The sequence below is a fragment of the Passer domesticus genome, chromosome 10 (genome assembly GCF_036417665.1).
Source record: "Passer domesticus isolate bPasDom1 chromosome 10, bPasDom1.hap1, whole genome shotgun sequence".
NCBI lineage: Eukaryota > Metazoa > Chordata > Aves > Passeriformes > Passeridae > Passer > Passer domesticus.
Genome location: NC_087483.1, coordinates 27,576,040 through 27,600,963, shown reverse-complemented (window position 1 = coordinate 27,600,963; position 24,924 = coordinate 27,576,040). Strand labels below are relative to the sequence as shown.

The following is a 24,924-nucleotide window of genomic DNA, read 5'->3' as shown; positions in this document are numbered from 1 at the left end:
CGGGGCGGGGCGGCCAATCGGGGGAGGGGGCAAGCGTGGGGGCGGGGCCGGGTTGCCGGGAGACCGCGGGGCCGCGGCCGGGCCGGGACCGGCGCCGCGGGGCTGCCCCCGACCCGTGCCCCGCACCTCGCACCCCGAGCCCCGAGCGCCCCCGGTGCTGTAGGGCAGTGCCTCGGGCCCCGGCTGCCGCCTCACAGAGCGGAAAGCGCATCCGCCGGGGACCGGCACCCGGGCGGGTTTTGGGGCGCGTTTCCCCGGCCTGTTGCGCCCGGGACCTCCGCGGGGCCGCGTGTCCCCTCGCCGGGACAGCCCAAAGCGCGGCGCTGGTGAATTCGTGGTGGGCTTGCACCGCCACGTTCCCCAGAGCGCTGCCCCAGGGTGGTCCCCTCGGTGTGGCTGCCGGCCGGGTCCTCGGGGGGACTGGGGGGGCTGGGTGGGGTCAGAGCAGCGCAGTGCGGGCTGCGGGAGGCAGCTGGGAGCAGGCATAGCAGGAGAGAAACCGCGGCTGGAAGAACTTTGGATGCACAGAAGCAAACCCTCCCGGGGCAGGAGGAGGGCAGGCAGACACCAGGAGGTCCCAGCAGCAGGGCCTTTTTCCATGTGTTTCAAACGGGTGCCAAGGGAGCTCCTCCAGCTGGGCTCGGGTCACCATCCCACTCTGAGGTGTCTTGCAGGATAAATGCACCATCACACTGGCCATCAGAAAGAGCCCCTGGGGCAGACCGAGCTGAAAGGACCGTATCAGGGTTTGCTGCACAAACGGAGCTTCCAGCACAGAAATGATCCCACCCAGAAGCTGCAAGGCAAGCAGCCCTACATGGCTGCTCAGTGCCAGGCATTGCTGAATAAGGACAAGAAGGAGGACCTGGCCTTTCCGCCCGTTCCCAGCCCATGGCTTCACTTCCAAAGCCTTGCAGCCGTTGGGACTCTCAAGTGCCTCTGGATTTACTCAGTCCATTCCACTCTCCCCATGAAACACAGCCCACTTGCCCTGGGGAGCACCAGCAGCCACAGAGCACCGCAGGGCACTGAGGGCACGTGGGGGCCCACTCAGCTCCAGGATCTCTTTCATTTTCTAAAACAAAGCAGCCTGTTTTCATCGGAAAGCAGTTGGCAGCATCCCACCCCCCTGAGATACCAGACCATCATCCAAGCCCGGCTGCTTTTCATAGGCCTTTTTACTCTTGAATAGACCAAGACAAGCAATAGGCAAAAGCAGTCACGTGGATGGCAGTTTAATGAAGAACATATAAAAAGTAGAATCAGAGAGAATGCGATAGGATGAGGAGATACCACAAGGAAAAAAAGGTGCAGAGCTAAGAAAGGAACAGAGATCTTCCGTGCACAGAGGTCAAAAAACAGCCGTGATGATAAAAAAAACAAAGTATCCTGTTTTCTGTACATAGCAAAATGCATTAGAAATAGATGTGTTTGATTTCTTTTGTGGGTTGGAATATTTAATTTTAGCCTCCTTATACAAACCGAGATCATTTTATGCGAGTGATGAGAAGTTTCATTCTGAAATGACCCTGTTGATCTGAACTTATATCGAGACAGAGGTGCAGATCAGAGAAAGCAATAAACTTTCCAGAGTCTGAGTTCATGCATGGGAAGCTGAGGGCAGAGCACACACCTCCCCCGGGCTTGCCTGGCAGTGGCTGAGCCCAGGGCCCCCATGCCTGGCGGCCTTGGAAGATTCTGTAGGGAAGCAGCGGGAAGGCAGCAGCGCCGTTCCTCCAGCGGCCCCTTCTCAGCCCCCTGCCAGCTGCAGCTCCCGCCTTTGTCTCCCCAGTGTTGGCATGGGGCTGGGAAGGGGCTGCCAGAGGGAACGGCAGCTGCTGCCAAGAGTCTTCTGTGTGCCAGGATTTCCCGGGGGTCCCTGGGCGCTACAGCCAGGAGGTGCCAGATCCAGAGAGCTCTGCCTCTGCAGAGCACCGCGTCCCCCCACCTGCCTGCCATGGCTGTATCTGCCATCCCCTCATGGGGGACGGGTGGGCAGCTGCTCTAGATGCCCCTGACATGTGCGTTTGCCCCTCCTGAACTCAGGCACTCCAGGCCCCCTGGCACAGCCCCTTGCGCACCGCACTGTCAGGTCCCACGACACAAGATTATCCTGCAGTTCCCACATCCACAGCCCTGCACCCTGCACTGCTCTGTCCCCGCACACGGTGCCGAGGGGAGCTTGCAGCCCTCGCAGCCGCTGCGCGCCGAGCACATGGCACACGTGGCACACATGGCACACATGGCACACACGGCACACATGGTACACATGGCACACATGGCACACACGGCACACACGGCACACATGGTACACATGGCACACATGGCACACACGGCACACATGGCACACATGGCACATATGGCACACACGGCACACACGGCACACATGGTACACATGGCACACATGGCACACACGGCACAGCCCGGGGCGTGCTGCGCCGCACTGCACACACAGCCTTGGGCTGCGTCCCCATCACACGCCACGGCACACGGCATGGCACCCCGGTGTGCACCCCGATACACCCCGATGTACACCCCGATACACAGTGCAGTGCACCCCCCAGCTTACACCCTACTTTACATCCCATTGGGCACCCGAGTGCACCCCCAGAGTGCGCCCCCACTTTGCACCCCACTGCACCCCAAATTTGCACCCCAATGCGCACCCCAGCGCACCCCCCTTTACACCCCAGAGTGCACTCCCACTTTACATCCCATCGAGCACCGGAGTGCACCCCAATGTGTACACACCCCACTTTGCACCCCCAATTTACCCCACCTCAGCCCCGCCCCCTGCGGAGGCCCCGCCCCGGCCCCCGGGGCCCCGCCCCCGGCGCGCGGTGACGGCGCGGTGACGTCAGCGGAGCTGTCCGCTCAGCACCGCGCGGCGGCCGCGCCGCCACCATGCGCGGGGTCCGCGGCCGGGAGCGCCGGGAGCGCCGGGAGCGCCGGGCGCCGCGGGGCCGCCGCCGCTGCCGCGCCGGGAGCGCAGGTGGGAGCGGCCGGAGCGGCAGAGGGGGGGCAGCACGAGGGGCCCCGGCAGGCGGGTGACGCGCCGCACCCCTCGGGGGAAGGGCTGGGGCTCCCGGGTCCCGATCCTCCCGTCGTGCGGCGGAGCGAGCGCGGAGCCCAGGATGGGCGAGCGGGGAAGCCGGCGCAGCGCCCCCGGGACCCCCGCCCCGAACAAAGAGAGGGGCGGAGCGGCCCCGCGCCCCGGCGGCCTTTGCGGCCGTCGCTCGGCAACGCCGCGCCCGCCCCGGCGGCGCGGGGCCCGGGGCCCGGCGGGTGCAGCGGGGCCCGGCCGGGGGGCGGCCGTGGGGGCGCCGCGGCGGGGCTCTGCCCGGGGCGCCGCTGCGGGCCCCGCCGCGCCGTGGCCTGCGGGAGGGGAGGGGGTTCGGGGGCCCGGGGCGGGCGGCAGCAGGTGGGTAAGTCCCGGCGCCAATGAGCAGGCGCTGGGCTCCCCTAGCAACAGTGCCCGCGCCAATGGGCGCCGCGAGCCGCCCGCACCGCTGCCCGCAGCGCTGCCCAGCATCCCGGCTCGGCCCCACCGCGGCCGGCCAGCCCTTCCGTGCCGCGCCGAGCCCTGCTCTCACTCCGCACACCGCCGCCCATCCCCTCCAGGGCCGGAGCGTCGCGCCCGGGCTCTGCGGGTAAAGTCCAATCCTGCTTAGCGTCCCCCCGGGGGCTCGAGTAGGGGCCCAGCGCTTGGCTGCCCGCTCCCCACCCGCCTGCTTCCTTGGGATTAGGCTCTGTGCTCGGCTTCCCCACGGGGATTTGCCGTGGCTGGTGTTGCCTGCCCCAGCCAAAGGGAGGAAGGAGGCTGTCGGCAGGGGATGAGATGCCAGTGGAGCCCGTCTGGGCAGCGGCAAGATGCTGGGCAACAGGAAGCCATGCCTGCAGCCTTTGCCCTCTTCCCAGAGCGCTGTTTTTGTGAGCTGTCCTGAACTGGCCGCATAAACTTGGCACTTGGAAGGGGTGATGCTGGCCTGGGGACAATTTGTGACAATAAACCCATTCTAAACCAACTGAGCCTATAAAGGGACTAGGGGAGTGAAGGGGTGATGGAACTGGCTCCAGGTGGGAGCAGGCAGACGGATGCTGTAATTAGGTTTAAACTGAAGCTGGATCAGTCTTTGCAGGGGATTATGACCCCTCCATCTGTGTAGGCGCTGCGGGGGGCCCGGTAACTGTTTGCTCAGCATCCCGGCATAGCCACAGCCTTACGGGTGAGCCCTTGGGTAAGGGGCAGTGCCAGCTACAGCTCCTGCCCTTCCAACCCCATGGATTGGCATGGGAGGGCTGGATCTAGTGTGAAGGCCCAATTTGTTTTTACAAGGACAGTGGGAGCTGGAGCAGAGATGAAAAATAGCCAGAAATATGATTAGAGGATTGGAGAAAATGCCTTGGAGTACAAGCTTAAAGAGCTCAATCTGTTTAGCCTATAAAAATAGAAGACTGAGGGGTGACTTAATTACTGAGCATAATTACTTCACAGGCAGAAAATACCAAGTTGTGGAAGTCTCCTGTTAATCGAACAGGAAAAGGGTGCCGGAGAGGCATGGGCAGGAAATTGAAGCCACAGACAAATTATTAAGCGACACGAAGCTCCTGGGGATACAGGCAGACTCTGTGGGGACAGCACATCCCTTCAGCCACACGTTGGGTGACAGTCTGCTCCCCCACTGATGAGGCTGTTCCCCCATTCCCTCCGTTCCTTACCCGCGTAGTGGGGGCACAGAGCAGGATTTCTGCTAGCCAGGTGCTGAGGGGTGGGATCAGCTGGGCGTGTGCCACCAGTTCCTCCATTCTCCTTGTCTCTCCCACCAGGTGGGGCGGGTGCCGGGACACAGTTCTGCCGGCGGGCTGTGAGGCAGGAGTGGAGATTTTGATGCCTCTCCCAGGAGTCCCCAGAGCCATGACTGCAACTGTGCAGACGCTGCGGTTCAAGCTGCTGCCGCACGAGCCAGGCCAGGAGTGGGGGCACAGCTGCCAGCAGGAAATTGAGCGTCGCTACCAGGTGGTGCCCTCAGTGGTGTGCGCCATGTGCTGCCTTTTTGGCATCATCTACTGCTTCTTCGGTGAGCCAGGCCAGCCCAAGTGCTGGTGGGGCAAGTGGGGAGGAGGGTAGAGGGGAGCTGGGGGGTGCTGGCCATCCACTCCCTGACTATGGTTGTCTCTCCACAGGCTACCGCTGCTTCAAGGCTGTCATGTTCCTGACGGGGCTGATGTTCGGCTCTATCATCATCTTCATGCTGTGCTACAAGGAGCGGGTGCTGGACACACAGCTGAGCGTGGAGGCCTCAGTGGGCATTGGGTTGGGCATCGGAGTCTTGTGTGGGCTGGTCACCATGCTGGTGCGCAGCGTTGGCCTCTTCATGGTGGGGCTGCTCCTGGGGCTGCTGCTGGCGGTGGCCACGCTGGTGGTGATGGAGCAATTCTACCATCCACCAACGGTGTGGATCCCCATCGCACTGCTCTTGGGTGTGGGAATGCTCTTTGCTGTGCTCACGCTGCAGTGGCAGCGCTTCTTCACCACCCTGTCCACCGCCGTCTTCGGCAGCGCCATCATGACCGTCACTGTCGACTACTTCATCGAGCTCTTCCTCCTGGTGCAGTACATCTATGAGCGCATCAAGGTGGCCCCTGCTCGCCCCGTGTGCTGGTACAGCTGGGTCATCCTGGGCATCTGGCCGCTCCTCACCACGCTGGGTGTCCTGGTCCAGTGGAAGGTCACAGGCGAGGGCTACTCCCATACAGAAGGTGTGTGGGGAGTATGGGCATGGCACAGGGTCAGTGTAGGAGCTGGGAACCCGGGGACTGGGGTGCATGTTTCCAGCATGGGGTTTCCAAGATCACATACGGGGTTCAGGACTCTGTGGCGGCACACCACCCAAGGGACACCTGGTTGCACAGATTTGGTGCTGGTTTGGCTGCGGGGATCATTTGGATGTGCTCCCCAGTGCTCACAGGCCGCTTTGCTCCACAGTGATCATCAGCCGGCAGCAGCGCCGCGTGCAACTGATGCGCATCAAGCAGCGGGAAGACCGAAAGGAGAAGAAGAAGAAGCGGAGACCCCACCACCCCCCACCCCACCAGCACAAAGCCCACCCCCCCGAGCCTGCTTACCGCCGCAAGCCCAACCCTGTGCGCCGCTTTGATGGGGACGTGCTCTCCCCCGTGAGTCCCGCAGCCAGGGTAGAGATCTCCCCCAGTCCCCACAGTCATTCCTTCTCCGTGTCGGGGGGCTGGGGCACCAGCTAACATCTGAGCTCCTCGAGGGATGAGACTGGGGTGTCCCAGGGACTAAGCAAGTTGGAATGGGCCATTCCTACCATGGAGCACTTCAGCCTTTGCAAGCAAATGAAAACTGCTGGCCAAGAGCACTGTTGGCATAGCAGAAATAAACAGTAGGCAAGGTGCAGAATGCCCAGGGGAGGGATAAGGCTGTGCTCCCTGCTGTGGCCAGCCACTGGAGAGCCCGAGTGCTGGGGATTTCACTGGGCTGCTTTTGTGGGGGAGGCAGGGAGGAACTGCAGCAGCATTTAGGGTGGGGTGGAGTGGTCCAGGAGCAGAGCCCCCCTCACTTTCTGTTCCTCTCTCACAGAGCTACATCCAGAGTTTCCGAGAGCGGCAGACAGGACCGTCGCTGAACAGCCTCATCGCCAGCTCCCATGCCGTGGTGGACCTGGACTATGACTGCAGCTCCACCGTGCCCCTCACCTCGGGCTCTGGCCCTGCTGTGAGGGTATGAGCCAACCCAGTGACCTCGAGCAACACCAGCACCCCAGCCTGCTCTGACAGAACCCCTGAGACAGGCAGGGCTTTGTCCTCGGCCTCAAGTGGCCACATGCAGCTTGGGGCTGCAGATGGAAACCCTTCTTGGAGACACATGGGACTTGTCTGGGGAAGCCCCAGCTGCCAGTGGGGCCCAAAGGTGCTGGGGAAGCCCTTTGGCAGGGACTCAGCCCAAGGACCAGAACCCATGGACGTGCAGTGCGAGTGGCTCTGCTGGGGTGGTGGGTCCTGAGCCCCCACTGCTGTGCATTACCCTGTGGCCTGGGCACGCTCATCCTGCATCTTAACGTTTCCCCATATTTGAGTCGTCCCCCCCCCTTCCCAGGAGCAGCTCCCCACCCCATTGCACCCCCAGCAACTCCCCAAGTGCCTGTCCCCTATGTCCCTTCCTCAAAGAGCAGGTCCTATGGCCCTTTCCCAGCAGGGAATCAATCCCCTGAGCATGTGAGCCCTGTCCCACCCTGTCCCCAAGAGCAGCTCCCAGGCAGTGCTTCCCAAAACCTGCCTCCTCAGAAGATCCTCCTGCCCTAGCCACCCTCCCTACACCCCAGAGCAGCTTGCCACTCCTTTTTCCCAAGCTGGACCGGGGTGGTCCTGGGGCAGAGACTGCCACAGCCAGGTGGTTCCCAAGGTGATGCTGGCAATCGGTGCCTGTCCAGCAGGAGCTGCGCTGGCAGGGTGCATCCCCCACAAAATGTTTTGATGGGAGACAGGACATTGGCTCCAGCCTTTGGGCAAAGGCTGGGCTGCCTCAGGGATGCGGGGACCCCTGCAGCATCAGAGACCGTCGCTGTTTTGCTGGCGACTGGATTTTTATAGTGGCCAGGGGACCCTGGGGCAGGGCAGGGCAGGAGCCCCTGCCCAGAGCACTGCTGCGGGCAGAGGCTCACGCCTTGTATATATTTCTCTTGCTGTGATTTGTATTAACTTATTACGGAGTGAGCCAGGATTTCCCCATGGCCAGGCAGGCAGGATGGTGGTGAGACTGGACCGGGGAGCCCTCTGCTTTGGGAGCCCCCCCAGCCCAGCCCAGCTGGCCCCGCTGCCCCAGGAACTGCATGTTTCTGCCAGGCACCCCCTTTCTGCAGCGTTGTGCTGCCATCCCCCTTTTCAGTCTCTTTTGTAAATGTGCCAAACGCTGTTGAGGCCTCGGCCACACAGTAAAGAGCCTTTCGGAGTCTGGCGTGCGAAGCCAAGGACTGTGGGGGGGCAGGGGTGAGGGGGGCCCAGAGGGCCGGGCTTCCAGGGATGCTGAGCAGGATATAGAGTGGTGCCATCACCTTTTCTCTTAACGGGACCCCAGCTCGCTGGTGTGGAAGGAGCCATGTCAGAAAAAAAGGCTGTTTAATGCAGAGCCCTGAGGCTGGGGCAGGCTGGGGATGGTGTCCATGTGTCTGTCTATGCCAGGGGGAGCATGACCCCATCTCTCAGCAGTGGCATCCCAGTCTGCGTGCAGGCCCTGAGAACTGCATCCTGGCTTCTAGCTCCCTGTGGGAACAACGGGAGTCAGAGTGAGCTGGGGCATTGTCAGAGCAGCTGGGGCACCCAAAAAGCGTGTCCCAGGCAAGGAGGAGCAGACCCCTGACCAGCCTGCTCCCTGCTGCCCAGCACTCAGACTCTTGCAAGCAAGGGGGACAGAGACACCGGTTCTGGTGTCCCTTTAGGTGCCCACTCACCCTCCACAAGGAGCCGGGCCGTGGAGCGGTCATCGAAGGCGTCGCAGGTGTACGAGTCCTCGTCCTCGGGGCCCACGCGGTGAATGATGAGTGTGCGGTAGCAGTCCAGGTTGCAGATCTCATACTTGTCACCAGCAAAGATCTCTGTGTCCCCACGGAGCCAGCGCACCCGGCCCCGGGCGTGGGACACAGTGCACTCCAGCGTCGCCTTGTGCCTTGCCAGCACCGTCTTGTCCCGCAGTGGCTTCACAATCCGGATTGGCAGTGCTGGGAGGTGGGGACAGGGTGTCAGCATCATGGGCTGAGCAGGCTTCCATGGGGACATGGCAAGCTGACCTGGTACACCCCCGCCCTGGTGCTGGAGCCCAGCCAGACCTCGCAGCCCGCACTGGTACCTTCCACCTGCAGACTGGCCTCCGAGGTGACTGTCCTGGCTGTGAAGCGGATCAGTCCCTTGTCCTCAGGGCATACACCACAGAACAGCAGGAAATGCCGGGTCCCTGGGGAGGGAGAGGCTGGTTCAAGGTGACAGCAATGCACACCCATAGTGAGCAGAGGGGCAGGAACCCCCCTTTGCCTACACAAACTCCCCTTGCTTGAATTTGTCCTATCCCAGCCCCAAACCAGGTGTGGAACCACCTGCATCCCCACCTTCTTGCCGTATCTTCACTGTGCTGGAGACCTTGATCTTCTCCCCATCCCGAAACCACTCGCCCTTCACATCCCCATGTGACACCTCGCAGGTGAAGACTGCGTTGTCACCCTCCCGGACCTGGACATCCTGCAGCTCCTGCACAATGTGGACCTGGCGCTCTGCAGGTAATGGACAGGGTGCCAGAGCAGCCAAGGACGAGGGGAGCAGGCAGCGTAGGGTTTGGGGGTGTACGCGCTGCTGGGAGCTGGGTGACCGTACCCTGGACATGCAGCGTGGCAGAGGCCTGGCAGTCACCTGCATCGCAGGTGTAGCTGCCGGCGTCGGTCAGCTCGCAGCGGCTCAGCTGCAGGATGCGGCGCCGTCCCGCGGAGTAGATGCGGCAGCTGGGCCCTGGCCGCAGCTCCTGCCCATCCTGCACAGAAGCAAACAGGCAGCAGCCCACTGCTTTGGCCCTTCTGCTTTGTCTGCAGCCCTGGCAGGGAGGGCAGCGGCCAGGGGACAAAACAAGGAGGAGGACAGGGGCAGGTGCTGCTGGAGGGGGTTAGGGTGAGCCCTCACCTTGAACCATTTCACCTCTGCATTGGGGCGAGACAGCTCACACTCAAAGCTGGCGACCCCTGTCTCTGGGACACCCAGGTCTTGTGGGACCCTCACCATGGTGACTGGAGGCTCTGAGGAGGCAGGACAGGAAGGCTTGATAGGACAAAGGCATGGACTTGGGACTGCAGGGAAGAGTAGCTGTGGCTGGGGCATTTCAGCATGCGGAGAGAGTGGCACTACCCATGGGCAAGCACTCATCAGTGGTGTTCCAGCTGGCTCTGGACCCAGACCCTGGCTGGGTGTCCCCAGTGCTCAGCTCACATCTCCTCCCTGAGGACAGGGGGACACTTGCCAGCACTCATCACCCCTGTCCAGGACAGGGGGACACATGTGCCCAGGGTGGCCCAGCTCAGCCTCAGTGTCTCCCGCTACAGAATAGCGGCAGGTCAGACAGCACCAGTGCCACGCACCCCCCAGCCTGCCCCAGGGACCGTACCCCGCACACACAGGTGGGCACTGCAGCGCAGAGTGTCAGCAGTGAAGGTGACGGTGCCCGAGTCTTCCAGCGCAAGCCTCTCCAGTGTCAGGCTGTGCCCGCAGCCTGTGGCGCTGATCCGGCACGTACTGCTGGGTTTCACCCGGATGCCGTCCCGTGTCCAGACCCCCGTCACGCCAGGGTGAGACAGTTCCAGGTGGAAGGTGGCTGTCTCTTTCTCAAAGGTCTCCACATCTGCCAGTGGTGTCCGGATCGACACCTTCCGGGCTGTGAAGGACCCATGTCTGTGAGTAGGTGTCTGCTCCACCGCAGAGCCCCGGCTCAGTCTGTGCTTGCTGGAGTGATTGTCTAAATCCGGTTGTTTGTGCCAGACTCCCACCCCTGCCCACACGCCCACCTCTCTGAGCACCCCTTCCAGCCAAGTACCAGCTCTGCCCACATGCTCCCGTTGCAGCAGTTGGGTGCCCTCCCTGTCCCCATCCCCAGCCCCATGCCCAGGCTGTACTCACGCTCCACGTGGAGCTTGGCCTGTGTGCGGTCGTGCAGGCTCTCGCAGCGGTAGGTGCCACGGTCAGCAGGGCCGAGGCAGCAGATGGTGAGGGTGCGCCGGCACCCCGACTCCTGCAGCAGGTACTTGCTGCTCGGCTGAAGGAGGACGCCCTGCTTCAGCCACTGCACCTCGGCAGCCTCGTGGCTCACCTCCACCTCCAGGCACACGTCGCCCTGCTCCTCTGCCACCACATCCTGCAGCTTCCGCACAAACAGCACCTGTGCCTCTGCATGGCCCGTGTGCTGGGTCAGCAGCCGGCCCCAGGGCTGTGACTCGGGCTGAGCCCCAGCTTTCTCCTTCCCCCTCACCTTGTACACCCAGCCGAGCTGTGCTCACCAGCCCCTCGGCATTGGCTGTCACAGGGCCTGCATCACCTGTCTGGCACTGCCGGAGGGTGAGGCTGTGGCACAGCCCACTCCTTGTCACCAGCAGACGCTCACTGGGGACCACGAGCTGGCCATTCAGCTGCCATGTCACAGCCACATCTTCGGGGGATACCAGGCACTTGAAGGTGGCATCCTCCCCCTCCAGCACTGTCAGGCTCTGCAGCTCCATGATGATCTCCACCACCCTGGGGACTACAGCCAGGTTGTCAGAGCACAGCATAAGGGACCCCCTGTCATGTCGCTGAGCATTCCTGCAATCCTGACATCACTGTGCCAGCATCCCCACCACCCCCACGGAACAGGAGTCCCCCAGGTGGTGGGGAAGCCTTGGGCTCACCCTGCACCGTCAGCGTCGCCAGGGTCTGGTCGTCGTTGGACTCGCAGCAGTACTCGCCGGCATCCGCGGGCTCCACGCGGCTCAGCACCAGCGACCGCTCCCGTCCCTCTGCCGTCATCTGCCGCCGGGGGCCAGGCGCCAGCACCCGCCCGTCCTTCCGCCACACCACGTCGCCCCGTGCCTTGCAAAGCTCGCACCACAGCACCACCCGCTCGCCCTGCCGCGCTCGCACGTCCGACAGCCCACGCAGGAACTTCACCCGCAGCTCTGCACGGTCAAACCCGCCCATATCAGCACCCGCTGCCACTGCAGGGGGACCCCCGGGCGCCCCCACTGCCCCCTGCCCCCACCTCGGACGCTGACGTCGAACTGCATCTGGTCGTGGGGTGAGAGGCAGGTGTAGGTGCCGGCGTCCTCCATGGCCACGTTGTGGATGATGAGGCTGTGCACGCGGCCGTCCCGGCGCCGCTCGCAGCGCTCGCCGGCCACTGCCGCCTGCTGCGGGCCCCGCCAGGTGACATCGCACCGCTCCGTGGAGGTGATGGCGGACAGCACGGCACTGCCGCCCTCCAGCACCAGCAGCTTCTCCTGCTCCTCCCGTTTGTTCACGAACAGCACGGGTGCCTCTGCCGGAGGGGCACTGGGCTCAGATGTGGCCCCGCCAGTGGCACCAGCATGGGATGGGGGTGCCAAGCATCCAGGCGTGAGGCAGGATGACACTGCTCCTGCCCTGGCATGGGCGAGGGACACCTCCAGGCTCACCTTTCACATGTAGTGTGAAATACACCTCATCATCACCGGCGTCGCAGAGGAAGATGCCACCGTCGCCCAGCTCCGCTTGCTTGATGGTGAGGCTGCGCGTGGCACCCTCGCTGCACACCAGCAGCCGCCCACCTGAGCACAGCGTCTGTCCATTCTTCTGCCACTGCACCGCCGCTGTCTCCGGGGACAGCCGAGCCACCAGTGTCACACTGTCCCCCTCCTGCACCTCCAGCGGGCTCTGCGCCTCCTCCTTGTTGACAATGCACACAGGCCGGGCTGAGGGGCGCAGGGGACAAGGCAGGGTTCAGGGATGTCCCCACAGTGTGGGGCAGCGCAGGGACAAGACTGCTTCAAGTGGAGAGGTGATGCCTCTGTGAGTCACCGTGGGGCAGAAGGGCTGTGGGGCTGACTGGGGGTCATGGTGGGACTAGACAGGGGGGAAGGGCAGGCATGCAGGATGGAGAGGCCTGGCAGCTCAGGGTTGACTCAGGGAAGGGACAGCAGCAGAGCCCATCACTTCCACATCACTCCCTATACAGGCAGCACAGCTGCCATGTTGAGACCATTAACTTCACTGTACCCCCCATCCAGAACACCTTGCTGGGCAGCCAGGACACCCGCCTGCAACAGACCCCCTCCCACCCTGCACAGCCCTCCATCTCCCGCTGATAAGGGTCCAGGCTGAGCTCAGCCCTTGGCAGCCGAAGCAGGAGGAGCGGCGCCTGGGAGCCAGCCAAGGCTAAATTTAAACAGCCCCTGGCTGGGGGAGGCAGCAGGGACATGTCTCGCCACGACCCTGACATGTCTCTTTCTAACCAACGGCTCCTGTAGGGTTGGGGACAGGGTTCCCACCCTTCCCTGCCATGCTACCACCCTGGCCTCTGCATCAGCAGGGTCACAGAGGCTTCCCCTCCCCTTCTGTCTGCGCCATGACCCCACTATCCTGGGGGTCCCTGGGTTCTGAGCCAGCTCACCCGACACCTCCACGTTTGTCACCATGCGGTCGCTGGCAGCATCACAGACGTAGCACCCCGCGTCGCTGGGCTGTGCCCCATTGATGGTGAGCTGTCGCAGCACCCCACGGGCCTCCACCTGCACCCGTTCACCCGGGTGCACCTCCTGGCCGTTCCGGAGCCAGCGCACGATGGCGTCGGGCCGAGAGAGCTCACAAGCCAGCACCAGGTCTTCCCCGGCCACCAGGCAGCGATGTACCACGGTGCCCGTGCTGCCCACAATGGTCACTGGTGGCTCTGGGACTGGAGAGATGGGCTGTCACCACAAAAGCAGCCTGTGCTGGGTATCACAATGGCCAGACCCTGGCCAGACTCCTCTGGCTGCAGCTGAGCAGCACTGGGGTTTCCACAGGGCCACCACACAGATGCAGCCCACTCCCCATGTGCCCTCCACCAGCCTCCCTGTGCTCACTGCCACCCGGCCCAGCCTCACACCACCCTGGCAGCAGCCACAGACCCACCTCACTCCTCTCCCCCTGGCCATCCCCACCAAAACCTCCTGCTCACCTTCTACAGTGATGAAGAAGACGACACTGTCATCACCAGTGTCACAGAGATACTCCCCAGCATCCTTGCCTGTAGCACCCAGGATCACGAGGGATCGGCGCGCCCCGTCCTCCTCCAGCCGCACGCGCCCCGTGTCCTGCAGCTTCTCCCCGTCCTTGTACCACTTCACCTCCCCATGGGTGTGTGAGAGATGCACCTCCAGCACCAGGTCCTCCATGGCCTGGCAGCGCCGGTGGGTGGGCAGGACATCCTTCTCCAGGATTCTGACCAGCGGATCTGCAGCACCCAGCACCAACAGAGCTGAGGTCTCTGGGGTTTGTGCACCCAGCACTCCACACCGGGCTCTTCCCCACCCTCATGCTCACCCAACACTTGGATGGTGAAAGTCACTGTGTCATTGGCGGTGTCACAGGTGTATTTCCCAGAGTGCTCAGCTTGGGCAGCGGGGATGAGCAGCCGGCGATGGACACCCTCCTCCTCCAGGACCAGGCCGCCCCCAGCCTCGAGCCTGACACCCTCCTTTGCCCAGCACACGGGTGTATCCGCACGGGACAGCTCACAGCACAGTGTCACCGTCTCCCCCGGGGACACCGTCATGACAGGGACAGGTCTGCAGGGCTGCAGGATCCTCACCGGAGGCTCTGCAGGTGTGGCATATCTGTGATACAAAGCAGCGCAGGGGCTGGCAGCCCTGGGCACTCCTCTGCTGCCAGCCCCGGGTAAGCTCCTGTGCTGGGTGGCCCAGAGGATGGGCATCCATGGGTGGCCAGAACCACATCAGCACTGACCTGACACCTTGACATCGAAGGAGACGGCCTCGTCCTTGGTCTCGCAGATGTACTCGCCTGCATCCTCTGCACTGCTCTTGGGGATGAAGAGACAGCGCCAGGCCCCCTCGACCAGCAGCTGCAGGTTATCAGTCTCGTCCACCTCCAACCCATCCTTGAACCAGTGCACAGCAGCATCCGGCACGGAGAGCTCGCACCGCAGTTCCACACACCCTGGAGCCTGAACCAGCAGCTCCAGTGAGCGCTGTGGAGGCTGCAGGATCCTCACTGGTGCCTCTGGGGATGTAGAGGAAGACCTGCTCACTGCTTTGCTCCTGTCTCTGCTGTGTCTTTTTACTGTCACCTGTGTCCCTGTCCCCATGGGGCTGTATGGAAGCTACACCTCTCACCCCAGGACAAAGATGTCAGAAGTGCTCAGGGGCAGGGGCAGCAGGCACAGAGATGAAACTGCATGCCCTCCTCCACAATGCTGAGGGCAGGGAGCAGGGCTGGGGACCCCAGAGCACAGAGCCAGGGCCATGCTGCCCTTTCCAGAATGTCCCTGCTGTTCCACCAACCTGCCACCAAGATGGAGTAGGAGACAGATGCATCTCTGGCATTGCAGATGAACGCCCCCGTGTCTTGCATCCGGGCACAGGGCAGCACCAGCCGGCACTGCAGCCCCTCCTGCTCCAGCACCAGGGTCTCGCCCCCCTCCACTTCTTCACCGTCCTTGTACCAGCGCACGGGGGACACTGGGCGGGACAGCTGGCACCACAGCTCCACGCGCTGCCCCACCACGTAGGAGTGAGAGGCCTCCTTGTTGGAACTGACAATCCTCACTGGCACCTCTGCTGGGGACATGGCAGGCTCAGGTGTGGTGCTGGGTGAGTCCCACGTGAGGACAGGAATCCCTGGGGCAGCTCACTGCTCCCGGTCACCCTGCGGCTGGCAGCATCGTCCCCGGCATGGCACGTGTACCCCCCTGGGTCAGGCAGTGCAGCTGCAGCAATGTGCAGCCCCCGTGAGCATCCCTCTGAGCAGATGGCCGGGACCTGCACTGCGACCACAGCTCCCTGTCCTTCAGCCAGTGGACAGGGGCATCTGCAGGGGACACCTGGCGCTCCAACACTAAAGGCAACCCTGCTAGCACCTCCCAGAGCTGCTTGCCTCCAGCACTGGGATGAGGCAGACCTTCAGGGCTGAGAGGACCAAGACCTTGTGTCACTTGGCCTCCCATCCTACCTGCCCTGCTGGCAGTGGCCATGGATATCCCAGCCCTGCAGTGCTGGTAGCTGCAAGCTGAGGGAACAGCAGGGCTGGGGTGTGAGATGGCATCACCCAGAGGCAGGCAGCTGGTTGTGCTCTGGAGTGTAGGGGGGCAGTGTGATACAGAGCCCTGTAGGCTCCTGCCCACATCCCCTTCCAGCCCAGGGGCATGGGCAAGGAACTGCTCTCAAGGAGGTGAGAGGCAGCTGAGGTGCTGAAGCCACAGTGTGAGCAAGGAGCTGGGGCAGAGGGAGAAGGGGGAGAGGGATGTAGGTGTCTGTTATACCCACCTGCCACAGTGATGGTGTAGAAGACAGAGTCCCCACCAGCATCACAGACGAATTCCCCTGTGTCCTGTGGCTGAGCGCAGGGCAGCACCAGCTTGCACCGTGGCCCCTCCTGCTCCAGCACCAGGCTCTCACCTGCCTCCACCTCCTCTCCATCCTTGTACCAGTGCACTGGGGCTGCAGGGCGGGACAGCTGGCACCACAGCTCCACACGCTCTCCAGCCACATAGGCGTGGGAGGCCCCCTCGTTGGAGCTGACAATCCTCACTGGCTCCTCTGTGACAGAGAGACATGGGGCTCAGCCAGGACATAAAGACCAGAGCCAGTGATGGTGGCCATCACAGCCCTGTGTGGAGTGATGGCTTCGCCACTTGTTGGCTTTAAGGCGGAAGGCACCACATCATCCACATTCTACATAGCAGAAGCTTCTGGACCATCGTGCCTGGGTCTCCCTCTTCTCCTCACACATTACAACCAGGAGGAGCACCAGGCTTTGAACTGGCTGTAAATTGCTGCCATGCCCTTGCTCCCTTGGTACCTGCCCTGCTTTGCCCTATGGTGGAGCTGAAGGTTGTGGAGGGAGGATGCATTTAGACAAGCCCCAGCACTGATAACCACTGTCTGGTGCCAGCACCAGCCCCTGCAGCTGCTCTTCCAGGGAGTGCCCTTCCCTCTGCCTATCTCCCCGTTTCAGAGGCCACCTAGTGCCAGCCAGCACTTCTGTCATGGCTCAGCCTTGGCATTTGCTTATCCTGTGGCATAGGCATGTGGTTTGCTTACAGCCAGCAGCCCCATCCCTCCAGCTTACCAGGACCCAGGACCCAATTTCAGATTGCAGTCATCATTAAAATCACCATTAATTTGCTACATAAAATGTGTGCCACTGCTACACTGCCCCTCTGAATTGAGTCAGAGCTCTAAAGACAGAGAGGCTCCCAGCACAAATTTTAGGTGACCAGCCCTCGTCTCTCCTGGGAGAAGTTGAGGATGCCACCTACAACCAACACTGCCTGCCTGGCTGTGCACACTGCACCAGCTGCAGCTGGCCTGGACTCTGCCGTGGGTGCTCATCAAGCCCAAGCTCCATGCGGGCACAAGGCACAGCCAGCTCTGGGCCACGATGGTGGACGAGCAGCAGCCTGCCCTTCTCACAGCCCGCAGCTGCTCCATGCTGGGCGTTGGGTGGAAGCTTCCCAGACAGTTCCAGCTGTGATGGGCAGGCCCAGCAGCACACCGCTGCCCCGCAGCGTGCGGGAACGCTGCGGCGCCAGTTGGCAGCGATTAACCTGCCGCACGCTGAGCCCGCATCCGCCCAGCTCCCTGATCAAAGGCTGGCCGCTGCCTCTCTCCCTGGACCTGCTAAAAGCAATCACATTGCTGAAGTGCAGCTGGAGATGTTGAGCAGCACTGAAATGAGGGGACAGTATGCCAGCCCTCAGCGGGCAGCATCACTCTGGCCTCAGCCTCTCACTGGTTCTGAGGGAGCTCCAGTGCTCAACAGCTGCTGGAAAACCCAGAGGATGCTGGGGATGGCCGAGCTTGAGGCAGGCAGGCTGCATGCCACAACAGCCCTATGGGGGATAGCTGAGATGCCTCAGGGAAACCCAAGCGTGCCACAGCAGTGCTTGACTGCAGCAGCCAGCCTGGCACTTGTGCCAGAGAGGTGTCAGCCTGAGCCTCCAGGCACCCACCCCCAGCCCTGCCGGTGACATTCATGTCCAAATCCAGATTGAACCAAGACAGCCTCCCTAAGACCCTTCTGTCAAAGTGATGCAAAGCTGCTCAGCCAAAAGGCTGAGCTCCAGCAGATGGTGTTCCCTCTCCCACCCTAGGGAAGCAGAGCTCTCCATGCCCCACACTCCCACACAGCACACAACTCCTGCCTCTTCCCAAAGCTCACACTGCCTGTCCTTTTTTTTGACAATTTTGCCTTTGTCTCACTAAAACCCCCTCCCTCCCTCACCCTCCCAGCAGTCACCACTCCACTGGCTCTTCAGCATTTCTTATCACTCATCCTATCTTCACTCCTACGTCCTTGGCCATCAACTTTGGCCCTTTGCCATGTGTTAACATCACAGTGAGGCTTTACCACTGTGGTCACATCACCTTTCAACTGGGCTTGAGCTCTGCCCCCGCTTGCCTTCCTGTGGTTGTGGGATGTGGATTTTGGGGCCAGCAAGGGGAAGCCTTTCACTTGCTTTCAGCTTTGATTATCCTCTGCCAGCCGGTGATGCCAGCAACCGCTGCATAGCCGGGGCAGCCGCCACGGGATGCTGAGCCCTGCTCCCACCCAGAAAACACCTCCCAGCCATCGGTCTCCAGGCAACTGCTAATTTTCAGGTCAGCAATTAACGCTGTCCATCAGAGCAATGACCAACCATGAGTCACGCCATGCCAGGTGCCAGGCCCACTATTTTTAGGACCTTGGAGGAGGGCTTGGTTACTAGCCGTGGCAGAAGTCCGGCAAACACCCTGGTGTGCAGGTGCTGGGTGCTCTCGTGTGCTCTAGTGTTTCAGACAGGCTGAGTGAGCTCTTCCCTCTGGCAGCTGGTCTGAGTCCCACAAGGACCCCAGCTGAGCAACCAACCAAACTGCTGGTGAGCACCTGCAAGAGCATGTCTGACAAGTATCCCATCGCAGCAAGTGACAGCAATACTGACACCAGCACACGTGTTGTGGCATCCTGCACCGGCAAAGGAAGCCCCCTAAGACCCTACCAGCCCTCCTGCATCACACTCACCTGCCACAGTGATGGTGTAGAAGGCAGAGTCCCCACCAGCATCGCAGACGAACTCCCCTGTGTCCTGTGTCTGAGCGCAGGGCAGCACCAGCTTGCACCGTGGCCCCTCCTGCTCCAGCACCAGGCTCTCACCTGCCTCCACCTCCTCTCCATCCTTGTACCAGTGCACTGGGGCTGCAGGGCGGGACAGCTGGCACCACAGCTCCACACGCTGTCCGGCCACGTACGCGTGTGGGGCTTCCTCGTTGGAACTGACAATCCTCACCGGCGCCTCTGCCAGGGATAATGTGGGCCTCAGCATGACTGGCTACAGCCTTCAGCCACATGATGGGGGCAAGAAGCAGGGCAGGAGCACTGTCAGGAGGCAGGGGCCAGGTTCCCACACAGTCCCCAGCTCACCGGTCACGGTCACCACAAAGCTGACGGCATCATCCCCAGCGTCACAGGTGTACACACCAGTGTCTGAGGGACACGCTGAGCGGAGCAGCAGCCGCCGCACGCAGCCTTCTGCCTGCACTGCGATAACGTCATCCAGGGGCACTGCCCTGCCATCCTTCAGCCAGCACACAGGGGCATCCGGGGTGGACACCTGGCATTCCAGCAGCACAGGCATGCCTGCTGGCACTTTTTGGAGCCGTTCAGCCTCAGACACCGGGGCGATGTGGACCTGTGGGGCTGAGAGACATTGAGGAGCAGTGAGAAGCATCTTCCAGCATGACAGCCCCTGCTGCTGGGGTCCTGGTAGGACTCCAGGGTGAGTGCCCTGATCACCTTGCACATGCAGGACAGCTGAGTCCCGCACACCACCGGACACAAAGGTGACCTGGGCCCCACTGTCAACCAGCCGTGCTCCTCGGATCAGCAGCGAGTGCTCCATCCCACGGCGCTGTACGCTGCACCGGCCGCCTGCATCCTCCTCCTCACCCAGCCTGGCACCGTTGAGGAACCAGGATCCATGCACCGCAGCTGACAGCTCCAGGGAGAACTGTGCATCCTCACCATCCCTCACCCACGCGTCCTGCAGACCCCTCTCCAGACGAGCTGCTGGGGCTGGAGCACAGATGGACTGAGCCCCAGCGATGCTGACTACCAGCACACTGTGGCACGACATCCCTGCTTTTGCCTGTCTCCTCACCAAGATGCACAGATCCCGGGAACTCCACGGGGCTGCTCCTGCCGTGCTTGTTGGCGGCAGAGATGCGGAAGCAGTAGTCGGCCTCGCGGGGCACGCTGTCGCCCAGCACCCGCACGCAGCTGGGCAGGTCGGTGGCAAGGCACTGCACCCACTCCCCTCCCGCTGCCTCCCGACGCTCCAGCAGGTAGTGGCTGGCGGGGCGGAGGTGGGAGTCGGGCGCGGGACACCAAGTCAGCAGAGCCGTGTTAGTCTCCACCACGCTCATCTCAGCTGCCACCGGTGCACTCGGAGGGTCGTGCTTCACACCTGCAAGGCACAGCCCAGGTTGTCTGCTTGGGGATGGCAGCGAGGCTCTAGGTGGGGTGGCAGAAGTGCCAAGTGGGGATACACAGCCTGTTTCTTTGGGGATTCTCTCTCTGATGGAGAGGATAGTCTTGCTCCCATGTAGCATGCTGCTGGCTACAGGGGTTTGTGAGTGCCTGTGAGGTGGGATTCCTGCTCAAAGCCCCCTTCCCAATGTGAAAACACATCGCAGCATCACACCCGGAGCATATTGGGTGCCTATTCCATCCCCCCTTCTGTATCACCCCTCATGAACAGGCAGCAGAGAGGACACAGGACCCCTTCAAGCCTGGAGCTTACACTTGACTCGGAGCTGGGAGGATGTCTGCGACTCCCCGACCGTGAAGGAGATGATGCCCGCGTCCTGGCGGGTGACATGCACCAGCACCAGGAGGTGTGTCCTGCTGAAGCTCTTGAGCACGGTGCGGGGTGACTCCCGCAGCTGCAGCCCGTCCCGGCTCCAGCAGCTGCCCTCTACCACGTCCCGTGTCTCCACACAGAAAACTGCATTCTCCCCCTCCATCACATCCAGCTTCCGTGGCAGCCGCTTCACAATCACCCCTATGGGAAGAGATATGTGAGGGACAGGGAGGGATTCTGGGGACCAGGATGGGCTCTTTGAGGTGGGAGAGGAGGAGGAGGAGGTTGAGGAGGGGCAGAAGCAGGCACCAGCCAAATGGAGGGAAGGCAAATGCAGGGGCAGTGGTGACCCTGGCAAGGAAGGGAATAGGAAGGCAAAGCTGTGCTACCAGAGACCTGACCCCACCTCGGACAGAGACCTCGGCGATGCTGCGTCCTTTGTCCTTCATCTGGCAGAGGTAGATGCCATCGTCATCGATGCGGGCGTCGCGGATGGTCAGGCGCCGCACCAGCCCTTGCTCCTCCATCACATACTTGTGGCTGGGCTGCAGCTCCCTGTCCTCCAGGTACCAGGAGGTGGGGATGGTCTCCAGTGGCACCTGGCACTCCAACACTGCATGCTCCCGCTCTGCTACCTCCACGTCTGCCAGCTGCACCTGGAACCGCAGCCGGTGCTCTGCCAGAGGAAGAGACGGGAGCTTGGGGCATGTGGGGTACAGCATCCACTGTCAGCCCTGCCCAAGGTGCTCCCAGCTCACAAAGAGCAGCAAGCCCTTGTCTCTCCTTTGCCCTCTCCTTTGGCTTGCATGAGACAGACACTGCCTTGACAAGCACATCCCCCAGAGCAGGGAGGACAAGGGCACAGCCTGGGGAGACACAGGGATGCCTCCAGTATCTCAGCAGGGAGTTCTGGGGGATGCAGGAGCATGGAAGCCAGCATGCTGCAGAGGGATCTCAGTGGAGGGGAGCAGTGGGGTGTAGGCAGGGGCTGCACCAGTTCCTGGGTAACCCCAGCCACGGGCTGTCCCCAGCTGGCTGGATGGCTTGGGGGGGAATTGGGCAGCTGCCAGTGCAGACTGTTGGAGCCGTGCCCTGCAGGGCTGGCTGCCAAAACCACTCAGCACTTCCAGGGGAATTTGTCACCAAGGCACTGTCCCTCTTCCTTGTTTGTGGCCGGACACCTGCAGTGATCCCAAGAAGCCACACCTCTGTTTGCAAGGAGAGAGACACGGAGCAGGACACAGCTCCTGGAGAAGCCCAGCATCCCCTGCTTCCAGCCCACAGCTCTGTCCTGACGAGCCTGGGGTGACCCTGGATGCACAGGGCAGGAAGGAGCCCAGAGATGCTGGGCTCCCACACAGACACGCCCCTGCCAGACAAACTTCCCTGAGCCCCCCAGGGCCCGGCCACCTCTGACACTCCTTGGACGTGTTCCTACCTTTCACCTGGAGCTGCACTGCGCTGAGGGTCTGGCCAGCAGTGTTGGAAGCGGTGCACATGTACAGCCCCTGGTCCTGAGGTTTGCAGTACAGCACCTTGAGGATGAAGTAGCCCTCCCGGTCCTCGTAGATGAGATGCCTGCGGCCAGGGGCGAGGGGCTCACCGTCTTTCTGCCAGATAATCTCTGGCTTGGGCTTGCCAGTAACGTAGCAGCGAAACTTGGCGTGCTTCCCTGCGCTCACGGCAAATGCCTTGGCCCCTGGCACCCTGGCTGGCACCACGCCATTGGGCACCCAGGTCTCTGGTCCCACGCGCCGTCCTGCCGCGTGCCGCCGCCACCGCTGCCGCTCCGCCAGAGCCTCGGGACCAGCGGCAGGGGAGCCATTGGGGAGCCCATCCAGCACTGCCTGGGCTTCCACCAGGAGCACGGCAGCAGCCAGGGCCTCCTGGGAGCCACTGCGTGCCCGGCAGACATACACTCCCCCATCCTGGGGCCGGGCACTGAACAGCTTCAGGAAGTGCCAGTCCTCTGATTTCTGCCCCACTGCGAAGTGGCTGCTCTCAAAGAGTTCGGAGAGCTTGTGCCCGTCCTTCTCCCACTCCAGCACAGGGCAGGGCTGCCCAGACACCCTGCAGGTGAACATCACGTCCTCCCCCCGGCACACCCGCATGGACGAGGGGGCAATGAGGAAGGCTGGTGCGACACTGCCTGAGCATCCCTCCTCCTCCTCTCGCGGCTCCGCTGGCTCTACCTTGAGCATGGTGGCAGCATAAGTCTCACCAACGCTATTCTTGGCCCTGCAGACGTAGAGTCCACTGTCCTTGGGGGTGGCACAGGACACCAGCAGGCTGTACATGTCCCCTTTGGACTCCATATGGAAACGGCCCGAGGGCTCGATGGTGTTCTTGTCCTTTTCCCAGAGGATGCTTGGCTGGGGATCACCCATGATCTGGCAGCTCAGGACCGCATTGGTGCCACTTTGGACTGTGAAGGCACGTGGGTAGGCCAGGAACCTGGGGGCTCCCCCGAACCCCTCCATCACCAGCTCCCCAGGGTCACAGCAGGCAGCTGGCTGGAGCAGCAGCAGGGACCATCAGCCTGGGGAGATGTACAGACAGACTAGAGTGAGGGCTCCATCAAAGGGACCCACACCTGGGGCAAAATCCCCAGCATGGACCCCCTGCTCCAGGAGCATCACCCTCATTCGGAGCAGCACAGCCCCACTGGATTTGCCCCGAGTCACCCAAATCATCCATTTCCCAGCCCAAGGCAATAGGACACGTGACAAAAAGTGCTCTTTGCACCCCGGGGGACTGAGACACTTGGAGCTTATCCCCCAGGAGCAGAGGGGACTCCAGTGCCAGAGGTGGGGGACCCCTGCCTAGACAGCATGGGCAGCTGCTTGCTGGCTGCTGGGGCTGGGGGACAGCGGAGGCAAAAGGGCCCCTGCCCGCCCCTTCCCCACCCGCCGGGCATTCACATTCCTGCAGTATCGGGTGGTGGCAGAGCCGCATTCCTGCAGCATCTGGGCCGGCTCAGCGGGCAGGTGCTGACACGGGGCTGTCAGGGGCGCGAGGCCCGGCTGGACCCGGGCTGGGACTTCCTCCCGGACCTGGGTGGGCAGGGGACCCCCTGTGCCGGGCGGCCACCCCACAGAGCCGGGCCCTGGGGGAAAATGGGGCTCTGGGGAAGGGGTCCCCCTCCCAGAGAGTAGTCCCACAGGCAGGATCCAGCCCTTGTGCACTCAAAACTACAGCTGGAAATCATCAGTCCCAGGGGGAAAAATGAAAGCCGGGGAGGTGGGTCCTGCTTTTGCAGGGCACTGCCTCCATCCCCGGCTTTGCGGGTATCCGTGCCCACCATCAGGGGCAGGAGCGGGTCAGGGTGCCTCCCCCCGGGAGTGCAGCCCACCCTCTGCCCACACCATGGCTGGGACTGGGGCAGGGTCGTCTCTGACTTGCTCGGGCAGGGGGAGGGGAAACAAAAATACTTCTTGAATGAGCCAGAGGGTAGGAGAGGGCTGTTCCCCAAGGAGGGACAGGGACTGCGGCCAGCTTCTCCTCCCTGAGCCCTACCCCCGGGACAGTGCACCCATTCACAGCCATCTCTCCATCCACACGGCCCTGACCCGTGTGCCACCCCACAGCAGCTCCTTTGGACACAAGCAGGTGGCTCCGATGGCTCGGCCACACCATTGCACCCTTCCACCCCTCCCTTCCCAACCACCCTGCCCCAGGCAGCCCCCAGCCCCGTCCCTGCCCCACTCGTGTACCTCGCTCTGCCACCTCTCCCCTGTGTCTCTCAGTGCCGGCACCCCGCTCCTGCTGCTTCCCCCAGCTCCCCTCCTGGGTGTCACTGCGCAGGGACCAAATGTTACAAATGCCTACAGCTGCTGTCCCCAAAAATACCCTCTGATGACACGCGGGGTTGATAAGAGTGAGCCTGCTCCGTCCAGCGCCTCGCCGAGGCTGGGCTGGCCTACCTATGTATAGCAGCCCAGCAGGAGCCACCCCAGAGAGCTGCAGGGGTGCTGCAGGCCTGGCTGGGCCTCGCTGTGCCAGCAGCGAGGGACAACGTGCCCTGTGGAGAGCATGGCACGGGCTGCAGGGTGTGCTGTACACTGAGCTGGACACCAGACTGCAGTGAGGCAGGACGTGTCACACGGGACATGCTGCATGGGGGGGATGTGCTGCACTGGATGCTGCATGAGATGCCAGGCTGTATTGGATGGGATGTGCAGGACACTGAGCTGCCGGAGGCACAGAGGGGATGCACAGGCTGCCCACATGCAGAGGGCAGGCAGGGTTAGTGGATAGGGAGCACAGGGCACTGTCCACTCAGGCAGTGGTAAGAGGAAGGGCACTGG

The 24,924-nt window shown here is 62.5% G+C and overlaps 2 protein-coding genes across 2 annotated transcripts; one reads left to right on the top strand and one right to left on the bottom strand.

The window, feature by feature from the left end:
- Positions 1-2,840: 2,840 nt before the first annotated feature.
- TMEM198 (transmembrane protein 198) lies at positions 2,841-7,972 on the top strand. Its single transcript, XM_064434762.1, has 5 exons — positions 2,841-2,992; positions 4,828-5,078; positions 5,185-5,760; positions 5,987-6,177; positions 6,605-7,972. The coding sequence occupies exons 2-5, from the start codon at positions 4,889-4,891 to the stop codon at positions 6,749-6,751; spliced, it is 1,104 nt and encodes a 367-aa protein (XP_064290832.1). The 5' UTR covers positions 2,841-2,992; positions 4,828-4,888; the 3' UTR covers positions 6,752-7,972.
- Positions 7,973-8,015: 43 nt separating this feature from the next.
- Positions 8,016-23,097, bottom strand: OBSL1 (obscurin like cytoskeletal adaptor 1). Its single transcript, XM_064434763.1, has 25 exons — positions 22,056-23,097; positions 21,024-21,293; positions 20,558-20,818; positions 19,916-20,221; positions 19,552-19,830; positions 19,180-19,455; positions 18,781-19,053; positions 16,044-16,316; positions 15,063-15,335; positions 14,506-14,781; positions 14,083-14,358; positions 13,718-13,993; positions 13,172-13,453; positions 12,198-12,473; positions 11,786-12,061; positions 11,436-11,702; positions 11,021-11,290; positions 10,672-10,938; positions 10,163-10,429; positions 9,685-9,797; positions 9,385-9,538; positions 9,123-9,284; positions 8,867-8,971; positions 8,472-8,738; positions 8,016-8,283 (listed from the first exon to the last, which is right to left on the bottom strand). The coding sequence occupies exons 1-25, from the start codon at positions 23,095-23,097 to the stop codon at positions 8,276-8,278; spliced, it is 6,795 nt and encodes a 2,264-aa protein (XP_064290833.1). The 3' UTR covers positions 8,016-8,275.
- Between the last annotated feature and the right edge of the window lie 1,827 nt (positions 23,098-24,924).